At 46.8% G+C, this 17,693-nt stretch overlaps 1 protein-coding gene across 1 annotated transcript in view; it reads right to left on the bottom strand.

Moving 5' to 3' along the window:
- The window catches only part of LOC149372447 (corticotropin-releasing hormone receptor 1-like), a 164,943-nt gene that overhangs the window by 50,875 nt on the left and 96,375 nt on the right, over positions 1–17,693 (bottom strand). Inside the window, exons 3-4 of the mRNA XM_089586356.1 lie at positions 7,166–7,260; positions 2,234–2,346 (exon numbers count right to left, since the gene is read on the bottom strand). Coding sequence (XP_089442482.1) covers positions 2,234–2,346; positions 7,166–7,260 — 208 coding nt within the window. The remainder of the gene's footprint in view (positions 1–2,233; positions 2,347–7,165; positions 7,261–17,693) is intronic.

Genomic DNA, 17,693 nt, shown 5'->3' with positions numbered 1-17,693 from the left:
AAAGGGAAAGTGCGGGCCTTATTTTGACACGATTCTTTATAAGATTCTTTTCTCAGCCTATTTTTTGTGGGCCAGCACACCACTTTATAACACAAGGAGCACCGTACCACGATCACTAGCTATCAGGTCCACTGGCACACTCTGTAACGGTAGGTAAGTGGAAAAAAAGGATAGACCGAGAGTAGAATGGTTCCATTCCAAAACACGCCACCACAAATAAATTCACTTTCTGACGTGCCTATGCGACCCCTACTTGCTCTTCCAATATGCTTAGAAACCATGACAACTAATTCAAGCCGTAACAGACGAGTGCTTTTCCTCAGATTTTTCTGGGCTGAGTTCTGTTGCGCTGTTTGTTTTGAGCGCACACTGAAGCAGATTCATTCGAACCAAAGAGATCACGCTTCCTGCGAGCCAGCTAGAGTTTAGTGTTTCTGACACCAGGCGGTACTATTCATGCGCCCTTTGATTTAGAAATAAAGCGCACAGTTTTTTTTTCCCTTTTTCCGTCCGTTAGACAATTCATACTGAAAGAAAAGGAGCCCTTTTTTCGGCCGTAATAAATGAAATTACTGTATGCTAGTAGGGCTAAGTAGGAAGCAAAGACATTGTATGGAGTTCAAACTGCATCAGGTGCATGTTTCATAACATGAGAGAAAACCTCCGGCCAGTGTATCTTTCGAAAATAAATAAACAAGATAAAAAAAGCTACAAACCTCCTCGCAGCTGCCTACTGCCAGTAATGCTATAATGAAACCTGGGCAAAATAAATGCAACAGAAAACGCGGCATTTTTTTTTTACCTAGCACCGGCTTCCTTGTAAGATGTGGCAATGTTTAATATGAGCGATAACCAAAGTTGTGCGTCTAGTTGTTCGGTTTAAATGAATAAAGAAACAGTCTTGACTCGTTAAGCAAAGCAGCGAGAAAAAATAGGTATGGCTTTGCTACTATACGAGTTGCCAGAATTACCCCCAAATACTGCACTTGTTTATCTGTAAGATGCGAATGGGAGCAGAAGCGCTATCAAGAAAGCGTATTCTGCTAACATGGCCCTTGTTTTGATACCTTTGTTTATGGGCCGCAGTTGCATCTTCATTTGACGTGGCAACATGGCCAGCTTCTGCATGTGAAACCGACAGTAGTGATCATAAATCTCCTAATTTCTCTCTACTCACAAATGTTTGCATCCTTGGTTGGAATGGATTATACATACGAAAGAAGAAAGGGAACAGTTATTTTGTGCCTGATGCGGGAAGTGAGAGGGGATAGGGGGGGGGGGGGGTGGCGCTGCGAAGAATCTAGGAAGCCTTCACACAGTCGGCGTTGCTGCTCAGGAATTCCACGTTTCGAACGACGGGGTTTTTCGCTTAGAAGACCAATCAGCTCAAGACACGTAAGGCTCAAGCACTCTAAAGAGTAACTTTTGCCCGGGCCTGACCTTTCCAAATATTTCAACTTAAAACCAAGCCTGTGACAAGAGCAAGAGGCTCTGAGATCACTTTCGTGTTACCGTCAATGCTGGCAGTCTGGAAAGCTGTCAAGAGGCACGCGAACACAAAATGGAAAAAAAGGAAAAAAGTAGAAAAATAAGTCTAAAAATGGAACAAAACACAAATAAATCGAGCTACACTTCTTTAGAAGCAAGAAAGCCAAAGCTTGCTCTGAACACGGCCACATCCAAAGCCAACAACTGGCAGCGCTGCTTGAGCAGGAGTGATCGGAGACATGCCAGCTATCAGCTTTGTTTAGATACAGCTGCTTCAGGAAGACAAACATCGCGTACGCAGAGATAGCACTAGGCTTATAATGTCAACTTCACCTGATTTTTTCTGAAGTAATAACTGTCTGTTCTGTTTCTCATTTTGCTCCCTCCCCCCTCCCCCCTCCCCCTCTTTCCACCCCACCCCCACATGTTTTCCTTCCTGGTGTCGAATTTTGTCACATTAAGTAGCAGGAGAACCATTTGCCCCGCTCTGATGTCCTCAGCATCCGCATTTTAGTGATTATACTTTACTGCGAAACGCAGAAGCTCACGAGAGTGGGGCGCGAGGAAAGAAAGCAGCAGCCCAGTGTTTAAAAACATTGACGATATCGGAATTTTTTCATTTCGCCTGAGTCAGTGCCAAGACACCGAGGTGGGATGCTAAACACCGGAGCTCATGCACATTTGCGCAACACCACATATTAGTTGCTGGACCACCATGACCGGTGGTTCCACACAAACGACTCACCTAAAGTAGCAGAAGATGAACATGGTCGCTGAGAGAAATATCAGGGAAAGCAGAGAGAACAGTAGGAGGATGTAGCTGACTGCCAGGGAGACCACGGAGGACATTTCTTCGGGCTGCGAGGAACAATAGAGGAACAGGGTGGCATTAGATATGTTTGCATTAAGCTGCGAACAAAAAATACAGAGTATATACCAGGGCGTACAATTTCAGCGAAGCAAGTGTGAGCGAAATTTTATTGTGGAACGAATGTCGTACAGTCCCCTTGGTCGCCTATTATGCGAATTGTCCCAAGAGAAACCTGGCTTGACACTGGAAAAGTACTTGTTTAATTGTAAAGGCAGGCGGAACAGATGGGGACCATAGAGCTCTTCTCGTTCGCTACATTGTTTCTGCAGAAAAATCACTGCAGAGGTAAAGGTTTCTCAAAAAAGAAAACAGCAATGGCAATGGCAATGGCAAAGCACGAAAGGTTATTCACTTCCAAACGCCCTAAAATACTGTTGTATGAGCAAGCGTTACTTTTTTTTTCAGATTTATGCTTGTTTTCTGTACTGGCAGTCGAATTAATTTAATTCACACGCACTATTTTTTTCCGTCATACTCTAGCTGCTCAACAGTTACGACAGACATCAGTGGCAGCGTCTTTGCCAAAAGTAACCGGGCAACTGTGGTTTCTTTCTTAGCCGCGTAGTGAAGCACTCACGGCAGCCCTTAAGCTCTGAATCTGTGTGAAGTAAGGTGAGCTCTTGACCTCACGTTTTGACACCTTCCGGTATTTGAGGGTGCCGTAAAGGGTCCGTTGTACGGTTCAGAAGCAAAAACCTACTGCTCGGTTACTTTTGACAAAGGGGGTACGTAGCGAAGTGCCTTGAGTTAGATGTCAAGCAATGTATAACTACAGTCGCAGATAGGATTTACGACGGAGTGAATCACCAGTGCTGTCAGTTTAGCTCAAGGCACCATCAATGAAAATGTCTGCTCGAGCTGTGGATCATCGTTCGCGTTCTAGAGTTGTTCTGAAACGGGTGAGCAGGAAGCGGGGAAAAAAACAGATAAAGAAATCGACAATAATTAGATGTTGCAGGTTACTGAAGAACTGAAACAGGCGGAGCAGACGAAATACAAGCGGGTACGTGGCATGATAGTGATCGCTTCTCCACAATTGTACATAGCTGGAGAACCGGCGCAAGAATGTGAGAGTGACAAGTAACTGGCCAGTGTTCTGCCTGTTTTATTGTTGGCTGCTATGTTAGGTCAGGGGAGTCTGTTTAACCTTGTACCATTTTCAGTACTCAGTAAAACATGACGGTGGGCTAGTTTATTCATTTATTCAGAGCACTCTTCAAGAACCTAATTGCGAAAAATGACCGCAGTTCAACTGCACTGCGCTGCAGTCCAAATGCACAGAAAGGCTCGACCACCTTTAGCGATTTGGGCGAGAATTGTGTTTGCGTGCTCGGGAACGCGTAGCCGGGAGTTCTCACGGGCCGGCGATAACAGTGGGCACTGTCTGGTTTCCCAAGCCCCGCTGAAAACTACATTACCGCCCTCCGGGAAAGTGATAGGCTCAGCTTCTCGGTACGTCATGTCTGCACGGCGCAGAGATGAGGCAATATTGCAAACGCCAGCAATACGCACCGTTAGCACAATGTGCCCACACTTGCAGCCTCTGGCGCGCAGCTGCACAAACCGATCTGTCTCAGAAGTAGCTGGTGGTCGTAACAGAAATAACCTCAGATAGCGCTTTCATCGTACGTGGTCGGGATATAAGGACCGACAGTTCGGCTCTCGGGATGAATGAAAACAGCGCAAGCGCGAAGACGTGTCTGTCGTAACATGTACTAATGGGATTGAACTCACTGAACTCCTGAGTGAAGAAACCTGGTAGTTGAGGAGTAAAAAAAAACAGTGCAGAGGATACGAAAAAGAGGACTGTAGGCAACAGGGACGAGGTTTGTTCCGGCAGGCACGAATTATTTTTGCCATAATTTAATTATGTTACACAAACATCACGCAAGAGCTAATGCACATAGGCGTAAACTTGGGCTTACAAACACGTTGAAAAATACTAAAAAAAGAACAAAGAATGAGTGAGACGAATTGCTGCTGTATATGCTTTTGGGCCCACTTTCCTTCCCGAATTTATAATGTGAGATGTTTACTGGCTTTGCCCACTTAAATTACTTTGAACATGCAAGCTTCTAAGCGATATAGACTCTAAAAGATGCTAACACATCACGCTATTTTTTAACAAATATCATCATTTTCCCAGTCAAGGGTAGTTCTGAACTTAACTTCGTGCTAAGGTCTCAATTCACAGTCTTAGCACACGAAGTCTGCGCGCTGAGTCAGCCTTGAAAGTGCCCAGCTGGAAGGAGCATTCAATCCGGTGGGTCGAATCGAACGTGGTTTTCAACATAAGATCTTTCTCTGATAAGTTCCGACCGTTCATCACTGGAGCGTGATGATTTTTGTGAGAGGTCAACATGATGTGCCTCTAAAGCGCTTTAGCTGGGTTAATTCGATTCTGCTCAATCGCTGACTCTTTCTCTGTGCCGTCCACTCCGCTGCACGTCAATAACGGTGTCGATGTAATCAGTTGTCTCGAACAATTTCGCTTTTGTTTAGAAACAATCTACTTAATTAAGGCTGCTCTTTGGGCTAGTTGGTAATGATTCATGATGAAAACAGCGGGGGAAAAACGAACGGACGACGAAAGACACAACACAAGCGCTGACTCGACACTGCTTTTTAATGGAAGAAAACGTGCTTGAAATGCTTTCCTAATCAGGAAAACATCAAAAGTGAAAGAATACAACCAAAAATCCTGATCATACATGACGGTGACAAGACGCACACACCAACTCCGTGGCGCATGCGCGTGAAACAGTTAGATGTCTCTTCCGGACAAATAGGAGAGTTCTTTATCATTGAGAGCGATGGAAGGGTCGCTGATGCTCCTGCCACTGTTATCATGAATATGAAATGCCTCTATAATTTCACGTGTTAATCGATCTTTATGCCTGGCGAGGATGACGGTCCATCGCTCTCAGTGATAAAGAGCTCTCCTGTTTATTCGGAAGAGACATCTAACTGTCTCACGCGCATGCGCCACGGAGTTGGTGTGGGCGTCTTTTCACCGTCATGTATGATCAGGATTTTTGGTTGTGTTCTTTCACTTTTGATGTTTTCCTGATTAGGAGAGCATTTAAAGGACGTTTTCTTCCATTAAAAATCAGTTGCGAGTCAGCGCTTGTGTTGTGTCTTTCGTCGTCCGGTCGTTTTTCCCGCGCTGTTTTCACCATGAAACAATCTACTTCCTATCACCTCTGATGTCTGTGAGAACTTGCTGAGAAAAAGCACAAATTTGAATGACTAAACAAGGCCGCCCATTCATGCATAATTTGCACGTTAATAGCATGCACATCATCGCTATTTGTAACTGCTGTACTATCGGCAACGCATTAAACGCGAACAAGACATTTGCAACACGGACATAAAAATGAGAAAATCTTAGCCGGGGAAGCTCAATACTAGCCCAGGTTAATTTCACTTCCAAAATGCGAAGACTCTCCTTCCGAAGTGTTAATCAACCTCGCTTGCATCTCCACCCCAGAAGATAATATGTTTCTGTTTTTGTATTGGCGTTTTAGTTTCCTTGTTCGCGTTTCATTCATTGCTAATAGCACATTCATCGAACCATTCCTTTTAGCATACACACCACCATTTAAAATGAGCTATCGCCGGCATTTTACGGAGCTTCTCTGCTGGTATATCATCGGATATTGAGTTCTATAAAGCAGAATTGAACAGAATAAAGATGACGTAAATGTATCTCATCATTAATTATTATGCAGATTTTTGTACTTGATTTATGCGCTTGATTGATCAAGAATTCGCGCGAAGTAAAACCCCGCACGTAAGGTGCGATACCCAGCGGTAATGTTTATACCAGAAGGAGTGACTGAGAGACTTCAATAAAATTAAAATCCTTCCCCCACTGGGAGATGCGTATTCAAACAACTGCCGTAGCTTTGCAACGCCGCTCACTGTGATAGTTGGGTGGACACGGCTGCACACCACTCCATGTATATGCGGGCTTCTACAACGATCCTAAATCTTCTCATGGAGAAAGTCACCTAATTGACGCTGTAGATATGTGTCAATGTAGTTTGCTCATAGAAAGTTACACTGCACGAAAGTCCATACTGAGTGACTTGTGTGCATGATAACTGAGTAGCAACTGTTCATTAAGAAACCCAGAAATGTGCAGCAGGTATCTATTAAACATTGGCTGTCCCATAACAGCACGTCCGTTTAGAGTACCTGCTAAAAAATTAAAAAAATAGGAATGAAGCTCCAAGCAGGAATGAAGCATTCTCTCCATCACCGTAACAATCATGTGCCTTTGTAAGTCCTGGATATTCTTTTAATTATAAGCCTTTGCTGCCTGCTCTGATTGCTGTCGGCGTGACACACAGCGTTGTTGAAGTACGCTTCTCATTTTGCGGCCATGTCTTGTTGAGGTTGTTACTCTTTCTCGGCTTTTGCAGCTTGGTCGTTTGAAGGGTCCTTTGTTTGGTGCGCTGAGCGTGGTTCTACGTGCCCTGTCCTTTTTTTATTTACTTGGCCTGGTCAAGTAACGAAGCATCGGCACCTAACAATGCGGCAGTAATTAAAAGATGTCTGCACTCTAACCTGGTTAAATGAGGCTCTGCTGTAAAAGCTCGTCATTGTTTTAGTTACGCTCTTTTTATTTCGCGCGACAAATGCCTTCTTTCCCTTTAGCACGTTTCCAATAAAGGAAGTCAGCAGTGGGTACTATAGTAGAAAAAAAGAAAGGTGCGCCAAAATGGCGGCTGTGACTCCGACAGTGATTGCTTGGTTCAGCCAGTGCACACACGTTCCGACTGAGCTTAGGATAGGACGTACCTGATGATTGATGAGGCTCAAACATTCGGTGTAGTTTGTCCAATTGCCCCAGAGCCAATCGCCATTGGGACCGCAGACCCGGTACGCGTACAGGCCTGCGGGAAAGCACATCATACAGGGTAAACGTGGTGTGCACAAATATCCGGGTTTTACCCACTTTAGCCACTAAAACGGGTAACGTGGGTAAACGTGACGTCCATAAATATTGCGCAGTTAATCTAATACGCTGGTTTAAGGACTAGCGATGATAATAACTAGGAGAAGCGGAGTTATGTTTTACTAGCGGATATCGAATTCCAGTGCTATTAATATGCTGCGTCCATAGTAATGCCCTGATTCGAATGACGACGTTTTTGCTCTGTTTAGGTGTGTTAACTCACTCCAAGCTTCGGTACGTTTAATAAACCAACTTTTATTTTGTCAACACTGAACAACCAGAAAAAACATCGCTGCTGGCCTAATTATATGTTTTAAGCGTAATATTTTTTGCCGCGAACTGACATGAGCCGTTTAAATGAAATAAATGCGGAACTAGCGATGTTATTTATCTTCTAAATGCTATTTGTTTCTCTTTTCGGTAAAATTATGCCACGGGTTAAGCCACAAAGGTTTAATATAGGTAAGAACAAGGTATCATTCTCTGGTGGTACGAATGAACGGACAGAAACCTTCGGACTAAGAAATGTGAAAATGTAGCCGTTAAACCCAATCCTGCACCAAAACAATTATTTTTACAGATTAGTTTATTGCTATGATGATGATGATGACGATGACGGGAAGACGAGTTTCGCTGCTGTGCAACTCCCAACAGCGATCCCGAAGGTGCATTGAGAACGCCACAGCTTGTGGGCATTGCTCCCCGAATAGTGTTTCTGACTCCGACCTTTGAAAAGCCCACTCCGGCGGTCGAGGTGACATATCTCACAACAGAACTGACGATACTTAAAGAACTCGTCTCCTTCCAACAAAAGCCAGGAGTGGGATTGAAAATGTTTAGGTAATTTGGTACAGCCAACCCGGTATAACAAGGCGGCTGTTTCGCTAAGCGCTACGTCTTTCTCCTCATACCCCACGTATTGCGCCGAATATTAATATTCATACACCCTGTCTATTTCCTTTAGAAAACGCGGAATTTACAGGTGCACATCAATGACACGGAGCATGGAGAGTAGCTGCTTTTGTATCCTTAGTTTCGAGTCAAACCTGTGCATAACGTTTTGCCTGTTTTGACACTAAGAGAGCTAAAGTGGCACAGAAGTGTAATATATTATCTCTCTGGTGAGAATTCTCCGCTGTCTTCTATGTGAGAAAGTGCCCACAGATTTGTGCCCTTTAATCTTGGTTAAAGCTACACTGATAAGAAATTATAGTTAGCGTTTATCAATAGGGTACGGTGTTCTAATCACAAAGAAACCACTTTCATCGAAAACAGAGTCTTTGTAAGGCTGAAAACACCAAGAATCTGAATGCAGGTGTCGCCATCTGCTGCTAATTTCGCAAGTAAAGTGCTTGCGTCGACACCTATTTTCACTTTAAAAGCTGTAAACCTGACTTTTTCGGTGCAGGGATAGCAAGTTCGGCCAGGCGGCGCTTCGGAAGCTAGCACTCAGTATCCTATTTGATGAGACTGTTATAAAGTAAGAGCGGTGTTGGCTGGGTCTCTTACTCTCAAGGCGGTGCTCGAACGAAAAAAAAATGGCAGTGGAAACCCCGAACGTGGAGAAGATTTGTAATAAGGGAGTAATTACACACTAGCAGTCACCCAAGTGCAGCCATACGATGGCTGCACTTGGGTGGATGCCAGTGAGTAATTACTCCCTTATTGCAAACGTCAACGCACCCAGATATAGCTATAGAAACAATATTTGCTGAGAACAATATTTGTATAGAACAGTCCTCAGTGTCCCTTGATACGCTTCTAAGGTTCACCGAATGTGCCCCTGTTGTCTATGAAGGCGCACCAGTGTCTTCGCAGACTATCGCAACAAGGAGGGCTGCCCTCTAGCATGGCTGTGCAAAGAGCGCCCAGATTTTGGGAAGCGTTTCTATGCTGAGAAAGCCGCGAAATTTTACCGTAGTTCCGCTCAAACTTCAGTTTCAGCGTGACTTTCTTTGCCAATTTAAACTATAAACTCGGCCTAAAACAAGTTCTGTCATCAGTTGTCATCATGAGAAAAAATGTACAAGATTATACCAATACTACTGTACATTCCTCCGGCTGCTGACTGTCCTTTTAAGAATTTACCTGTTTTTGCGTCACACTTATATCACTGCGTTTACGATACCATAGTTTGTTTCTCAAATGCATGCGCACAAAAAGTATGAAAATCAACTTTAAACCAAACTCCGCGTCTTGAATTCCCCCTGATGCTTTTTATCTCTCTGAACATAGCAAAGTAATTTTAAGCCAAGCTTTCAATAGGTTTGTGATGAAAGCTTTTCCCAAACCTTTTCGTTCAGCGCCGATCTTGTTTGCTGTTAGCTTCAGTGCAAATTGCCACGTTCGCCCAGAGGAAAAATGAACTTGTGCCTTTGCACCGGCCACTACTAAACTTTTCCTCAGTGGCCTACCCCCCCCCCCCCCCCTCCTCCAAAAAAAAATCTAGCTAAAGTATCTCTCCAATATGATTGCACAACTTAGCTAGCACATTCATTTCATCCACAAGTGCTTTAACGTACATAGGTAAACGCTGGTGCAGAGAGGGAAACGCGCTGAAGGCAGGAACTTCCAGCTGTTGGGAGTTTTGTTCTGAGTTTTGGGAGTTTTGTTGTTCCCACATGCCGTCATCCTAACAAAAGGAAGAAGTCCGGAAGTTTTTAATTTTCTGGAGGTTTGAACAAAGTGCATGACTTTTACACGCTCCTTTTAGATCAGAGACAATTACACACTAGACGACGGGGAAAATTCGGGAGCATTGAAAGCATGTTACGACTGGCGGAAGAGGTACGCCTAGTCATGCCATCTCTTCGCAAAACTATCCTTCCATCTTTCTTTTTTTTTTTTGCGTCCAAAGGCAAGCCCTCTTTCTGCTTCCTGCACGGAAGTAAACTCACGCTTATGGCGTTATAAGTAAATGCTTCGAGTAATGCATCTCTGTAAAGATCATCTGCTGTCTTCGACTCGGGCTAAACTTCTAAGCAGCAGACAACACAAACTGGGAAAAACACACAAAAAAAAATGCTGCGCTCAGTACGCGCTACTTTAAAGAGGGCAGAACCGGATGCTGTAAAAGTGGTACGCGTGGCTTTAAAAACACATCAGGTAGATATATTTTTTAATAGAGAGAAGTGTATGAAAAAAAAGCTATGTTTTGCAACTCTCACGACCACGACGTGATTATTAAGGTATTTAGAAACTTTGCAAGTCCCAACAAAAGCAGTTACGAAGCCGATCACTCATCTTGGGATAATAATAGCCTTTGCAGTCAGTTATGGCGGCGTGGCAGATTTCCTTGAAGAGGAAACACGCAATCTCTCCTTAATTTTTTCTCGCTGGTGAAACCAAAACAGGAGTAAGAAATGGGCAGCGCGGAGAAGAGGGAGGGAACTTAAAGAAGACGGAGTTGGACGTCAGCTCGAAAATAATAGGAAGAGCAAGATGGTAGGGAAGTAGCTTGCTTCGTTTCTTCACACTCCATTCGGCGACCGAATGGGGCGCATTTATTTGACAGGAATCGTGTTAAGAAAGAAAGCGAAATGCTTTCCTGCTGTCTGACACGTTAAGAGAAGCGCGAGCAGGCGTGGGGAGTCAGAAGAGAGGAAGAGGATCCATCTCTGGCTGGCGCAACGCGGTACGCGAATCACGGAAGCCAGCTACGGAGGAGTCTTGGAACACCTCAATCATTCCACTGCGAGCCGTCTCGAGACATAATAAATTGCGCGCCACTCGAATCGAGCGCCTGCCCCTCTTCAGACGGATGAAGACACAGGCGGCCGGGTGCAGTGCCTATATATATGTGTTTACGCGCACCGTGAAGGCCGAGGAAAACCCTTGATCGATTTCCGAACTGCCTGTCTTAAACTGAACCAGCGGCAGGGAGAGTGTTTCGGACGGAAACGAAATGTATATAAAACGAAGCTGTGCTGAAGTGTAGCGTGAAAGGTAAGTGAAAACAAAGGTGTATCATGGTGGTGAAAAGGAAAGAAAAAAACTGTTCTCAGGTATTTTTTTTCTTTACCGAGAACCGACAGTAGCAGCAGAACGAGACAGGACTCTAGAGGGCGCGTTCGCTAGTTCAGTGAGCATCCAGACAAAAACTCGTCGATCTCCGACCCGTATCAATCGAAGCCTTCCTCTTTTTTTTTCCTGCCTTCATTTCCCTTCCTTTTCTTTTCCTACATGCGTGGTAGATTTCGCTTTCAAAGATGGCTCTCTGTGTTTGAGTTAAAGGTGCAATCTTATTTTTCTTTTCCATTCGTGGCGATAGGGAGAGGGAGGAAGACGGCGGGTCAAGTTTTTTGATAAATCTTCCAACACTCTGGGTGTAAAGCACGTCGGCTAAACGGTTCTCCGGGCTAGTATACGCTGAGAATAATGCAACGAATCAAAGCCGAAAGTTCGGCTGCTTTGAAAACTCTGCAGCGCGCCAATCTCCAAGGTATTCTCGGATGCAGCGTTTGGAGCGCGAGACAGAATAGCGAATTACATGAATATTCGTCTATTCTTGCGCCATTCTTTGTACTCGGCTCGATTATGCAAATGGGGTACCGAAGAACGGAGAAAGTTCTTGGAAGACGCAGTTTGATGGCTAGATTAAATGCAGCCCAGAACAAAAGTCGTCATGACATCTATTCGAAACTATCGAAGATTACGTGAAGGGAGACAATGGATGAACCAGTCCTGCAAATTTTTGCTCAGAACAAGAAGCTTTTTATACATTTTTACTAACTCTAGCTTTGAAGTTGAGTAATGTTTTGACCAATAGTACGAGCAGATGTAATGAAATTGCCCAAGAGGAAACAATAGTCAGCTCCGAAGCTAAGCCAGTCTGATACTGATTAATCACGGACGCTGCATGCAAAGCCAGAAAGTAAATTAATCACCTTCGACAAACGTATAAGGACAATGCAAGAGAAATAACATTCGAATGAGTGCCGCTTAATTGACCCCAAAAAAGAGAAGGTTATTCACTTACTGGCGTTAACGAAAACAAATCCGATAATTCCGTTTGCCGAGTAAGAGTTGGTTGAGGGCGATGGACTGAAGAAGACATCTGCGTTGCGTGCATTCGATTACGCAGGTAAAAGCAGCGCTCTCCCAGTTCTTATAGGCGACTGGAACGTAACGCGAAGTCGCGATCAACATCCATCGTGTCGACCCACACACACTCGAGCCAAGATGAGAGGCGCAAACAGAGCGTCGATCCTGCAATTCTTAACGTCGCTACGAGGGTGAAAGCGGGGGAGAAGCTGTAGCGATGCACCATTCCGATCCTCGACCGGTGGTCGTTACGAATCTCCTTGCTCGTCTTCCCGCCTTGTCATTCTAGAAGGCCTATCGCGTCGTCCATTTGCGCGAGGATCAGCTGCCGCCGCCGCTTGATGTTCGTTCCGGTGTTCTTCTTCACAGCTTTGTTCATCATCTCTGCTGCAGCCGGCCGTTAAGCAGCGCCGATGGCTTCTCTCCCTTACACGGGCGCCAACAGGAACTGCTCCGCGAGCCGATATGGACGTCTTCGCTTACGATTTGTGTCCGCTAGGAGCGGGTGTTGTCCCTCTTCCTCGCGACTGGCTTGGGCGATGAGAGTGCAGTGATGTGTCGTCAGAAGGAACGAGTCATGTACCGGTGCATTTCAGCGTGCCATATTACCTTGTTTTGATTAGGCTGTCGGTAGTTGGTTGATAGCTTGTCACCGTTGCTATGTGTTACGAGCCTTCGTGCGACCATCCCCGAAGTTAAGGGCAGCGGCCTGGGGGTTGTTCCTCGAGCCGATAAACATTCATCCAGGAAAGGATAGCAACTGGGCTTTCCTTTGCTCCTGCCACGCATGACAGCTTCTCACTAGCTGCAAGGGTGGTGTGGGGATTGTGGGGAAGAGCAAGTAGGTCCACGTTTCCTGTTTACCTTGTATGACTCTTTTTGCTTCGTCGTGATCACTTGTTTCTTGTCACGTTAAAAGACAGCGATACTGTTTTTTTTTTCCTGTGATCGAGAAAAACACGAATGCGCCGCCGCGGGGGCTCAGTGGTTATGGCGCTCAGCTGCTGACCTCAAAGACGCAGAATCGATCCCGGCCACAGGGGTTGCACATCGATGGAGGCGAAATGCTACAGGCCCGTGTACTGTGCGATGTCAGCGGACGTTAAAAACCGCATGGGTCAAAACTATACGGAGCCATCCACTGTGGCGCCTCTCATAGCTCGAGTCGCTCTCAGGACGTTAAGCCCCGTAAACCAAACCAAACCCAATGTCTGGTGGGTGCGACACTCTCACAGTTTTTGTCAGGCTTATGCTTCTGGAGTTTCTTTTAAGCCTCTTGATCATTTCGTTGCTTGTTTTATGTCTTAGGGCGGCTGGCGCATTTTTAGGCACCTTGAAAGGCGTCAGGGCCCGAAACCATTTTTTTTCCTATAGGAGACAGTGCTATCCAAATTGGAACACGTGGCCCAGCATCGGCACAGTTTTCAGGTTTTCGCAATGATATTAAATAAGTTTTTACGGGATGCTTGTAAAATATGCCATATTTTTACGTAACGCAGGCTAAGAGTGTAAACTAGAAAGAAATAATCAACAAATGCCACAAGAAGAAACATAAAACACTATTGCATTTCTCACTTAATATAAGCATGGAAAGTGAGTAAAAGCGTAATGAGAAAACAATAGGCCCTGTTAAGCTCCAGAGTCGGAGGGGGCTGAGTGCCAACGAACTTCTCAAGCAACACGCCGTGAAAAATGGCAAAATCATATTTGCTCTGTGTTCAGCAGAACCCACATGTCAAGAAGCTGAAATGGCTTTTCAGGTTTCGACAAGATTCAAGGATACGAATTTGTTAAGCCCGTAGGTAAAGTAAGCCAAGTACTTTTGCGCTAGCATCTAAAAGGGTGACGTCAACGCCCACCAAAGACGTGATGATTTTTAACTTTTTCTGACTGCATAAGAGGAGTGCCGAGAAGCTTGATAATGGCGTCATTGCTCAGACTTCAGGTTTCAGCTCTCTTTACCTACCATCTGTCGTGCGTGGCCTGATGGCGCATCGCTGGTTTTGCCGGCGATGACGTTGGCTTTCTCTCTTCCAGCCAACATTTCTTCGATCGGAATGTAGCGTCCCCTTAAAAAACGTCATTATTAAGACCACCACCCGGCGCTGTGCTCTGCGGAGAACTCTGAACACCATCATGGCTTTCATCGACGATTGCGTCACTACTTCAGAGGCTAGTACGAAAATCTTCGCATGCTTTACCTTTAAGTTTCACACACACGATCCTTTTAAGCTGGTCGAATTCAAGAACCTTTTCAGTTGCCCTTTAACTCCGACAACTTTGAAGAGGCTGTATAAAGCGACGCTTATAAGTGGTTTTTAGTTAGGCGCTCAGCCAACTTTGTTCAAAAATAAGTTAACATGCCTGTGCCAATTAGGTTATGCCCACGGACTAAGATAGAGAGGAGCGCCGACTCAGCATATATAAGTCGGATTCGGAGTTGGCTAGGGTGCCTCGGTGCCAAAAGATGGTGCATCGGGCCACCCTAATGGTGGTGTTGGTAGAAATCTCCTCTGCGCGGCCGCTTCGGCTGTACCGGGCTACATGGAGCCCATGGTGAGTTCATGCACCGTGACGCGCGTCACAGGTCGTCTACTTGGGGTGCTGCACTGACACATCGCCGAATCTACCACGCCGCATGGTCGCCACAGCATTTTGTTTCGCGTCACTGTCAAAGGCGCATTCGACAACGTCAAACATGAAGTAATCCTGGACCACCTCAGTAACACCAACTGTGGCCACAAAACATTCCATTACATAAGTCAATTTCTTACAGACCGTCAAGCCTATATACGCATACAAGATTCGGAACACGGGCCATACACCATCGGCTCGAGGGGAACACCTCAAGGCGCGGTCCTGTCTTCCCTGCTCTTCAATTTGGCAATGCTTGGCCTTCCCTCCAAATTGTCTTCTCTGCCCGGGACATCACGCTCCTTATGCGGATGACATTACAATCTGGGCCACGCAAGGTAACCTGGGCCACATGGAGTCCTGCCTGCAAGCAGCGGCGACCCTAGTCGACGACTACGCGGCCTACTGCGGACTCCAGTGCGCCCCAGCTAAATCAGAATTTGTGCACTTACGTCCCTCCTCTCGGGACAGAACTCCGCTTCGCATCAGTCTCCCCTCGGGACCGATCCGGGAGGCCAAGGAGAACCGCGTCCTTGGCCTCTTCATAAACCACCAACGCAGAGTCGACACCACCCTAGCCAAACTTCGCACGGTGGGAGACCAGGTGGGCCGAATGGTCCGCCGGGTCTCCAACAAGCGGGGCGGATTACGAAGCAAGGATGCACTGCGGCTTGCCCATGCTTTCGTAACGAGTAGAATCCTCTACTCAACTCCCTACTTGCACCTGCGGAAACACGATGATGACCAACTGGAGGTCATCCTGCGGAAAGTCATCAAGCGGGCTCTCGATCTCCCGGTCACCACGTCCAACCAGAGACTTCTGGCCTTGGGCGTGGTGAACACATTCCGGGAGCTTCTAGAAGCCCACTTAGTCAACCAATACACGCGTCTTGCACAGACCACGTCCGGTCGCCGCCTCTTGGACCGGCTACAAATCAAACACGACTACCACGTTGAGGAAAGGGAGAGAGTGCCAGAACCCTGGAGACGCGCCCTCCGGGTCCGACCCCTTCCCCGCAACATGTCCAGAGAAGACCATAGCGGTCGTCGCCAGGCGCGCGCGGAAGCGTTGGCGCGATACTATGGTAACCAAGAACATGTGTATTACGTAGACGTTGCCGGCCCACACCACGGGGGGTGGTACACGGCCGCAGTCGTACACAACACAAACACAGTTAACGGGCTCACTTTCAAAGCCTACAGCGCAACACACGCGGAGGAGATTGCCATTGCTCTGGCTCTCACGAATCCCAAGTCAAAGCACATCATAACCGACTCGCGAGGGGCCTGTCGGAACTACGAGTTGGGCTGGGCTCCTCCGCTTGCCTGGCGCATACTGGAATATAGCTGTCGATCTGAAGATCCAACTCCACGCAACCTGATTTGGGCCCCCGGTCACCAGGGACTCCAGGGAAACGAACAGGCCGATCAGGCCGCCCGCGCACTCTCTCCCCGGGCTATCTCCCTGTCCTTGGAAGGGTACTCCCAATCAGACAATCTGGCCATTACATTCAAACAAATCACCGATTACTACAAGGAGGAGCACCGGCGCTACCCGGCCCCTTGTAAGGGTCTGGATCGCGCTGACGAGCGCCTCCTCATCAAAATTCTCACTAACACTGTACTGTGCCCGGCGGTGCTTAAACATTTCAATACATCCTTTGATGGCACGTGCCAGTTCTGTGGAGAGATGTCTGACACCTTCCACATGGTTTGGGCGTGTCAATCTAACCCATCTATCCCCCCCAACCCCACCAGAGAGGACTGGGAGGCGGCCCTGCTCGGCTGTCAAGACCTAAAGAGCCAAAAGGCGTTGGTTCAACGGACGCGGGCGGCGTTGCTTGCCAATGGGGCCCCGGAATAGGGGCTCCACCTAGTACTGTGAGGGGAAAGGGCCAATAGGGTCCTACCCCAATCACCTTTCTGTAAAAAATTTAATTGCCCATAAATGTTTTTCACCACCACCTGTCAACAGGCCATGCTTTAGTGCGACTATTTCCACAAGGAGACAAGGGAAGGGAAAAGGGGTGCTCCTTATGACATACGTCACAGAAGCCAGCAGTCACTGAAACCAGGTGATGTTTTATTTGAAAATTGTGTGACTAATTCGTGGTTTAATGACAATCGATGAGGAGGATAACGAGGAGTATAACGAAAGGGGAAAGCATGCGCTAAGCCACGTGGGGTAGTGAAGGAGAACGAAGGGAAAGAGTACAGCGCAGCACTGATGGCCGGACGCGATCGCGCTTGCCGAACGCATTGCGGCGTCGTGCTTGAGTCGGCGCTCCTGTCTAACATTACTCTGCGGTTGAGTACACGTCGCCTGTCGAGGCTTTTGAACGATATGTTCGCCATCTGATATGTGCGAGGACGCGCGAGAGTTCATTGTATTATGGCATTATGGTTTAGGTTTATGGGGTTTTAGCGTCGCAAAGCGATTCAGGATATGTGGGACGCCGTAGTGGTGGTGGTGGAAAACATTTATTTAGACATACACTACTGGAGGTTATGCATGAGCTGACCAAGAGGGGGCCAGCCCTCACAAGTACTAGGTGGAGGCCCCTAGTTAGGGACCCCAGTGGCGTCGGCCGCCGCCCGGGCTCGCGCGACCAAGGCCCGTTGGGCCTGCAGGTCAGAGCAGCCGAGCAGGGTCGCCTCCCAGTCCTCCCGGGTTGGGTTGGGGTGAGGGGGGAT

This window comes from Amblyomma mixtum, chromosome 1 (assembly GCF_055824585.1).
Source record: "Amblyomma mixtum isolate Tamu chromosome 1, ASM5582458v1, whole genome shotgun sequence".
NCBI classification, from domain to species: domain Eukaryota; kingdom Metazoa; phylum Arthropoda; class Arachnida; order Ixodida; family Ixodidae; genus Amblyomma; species Amblyomma mixtum.
This window is presented reverse-complemented; position numbering and strand designations above follow the sequence as displayed.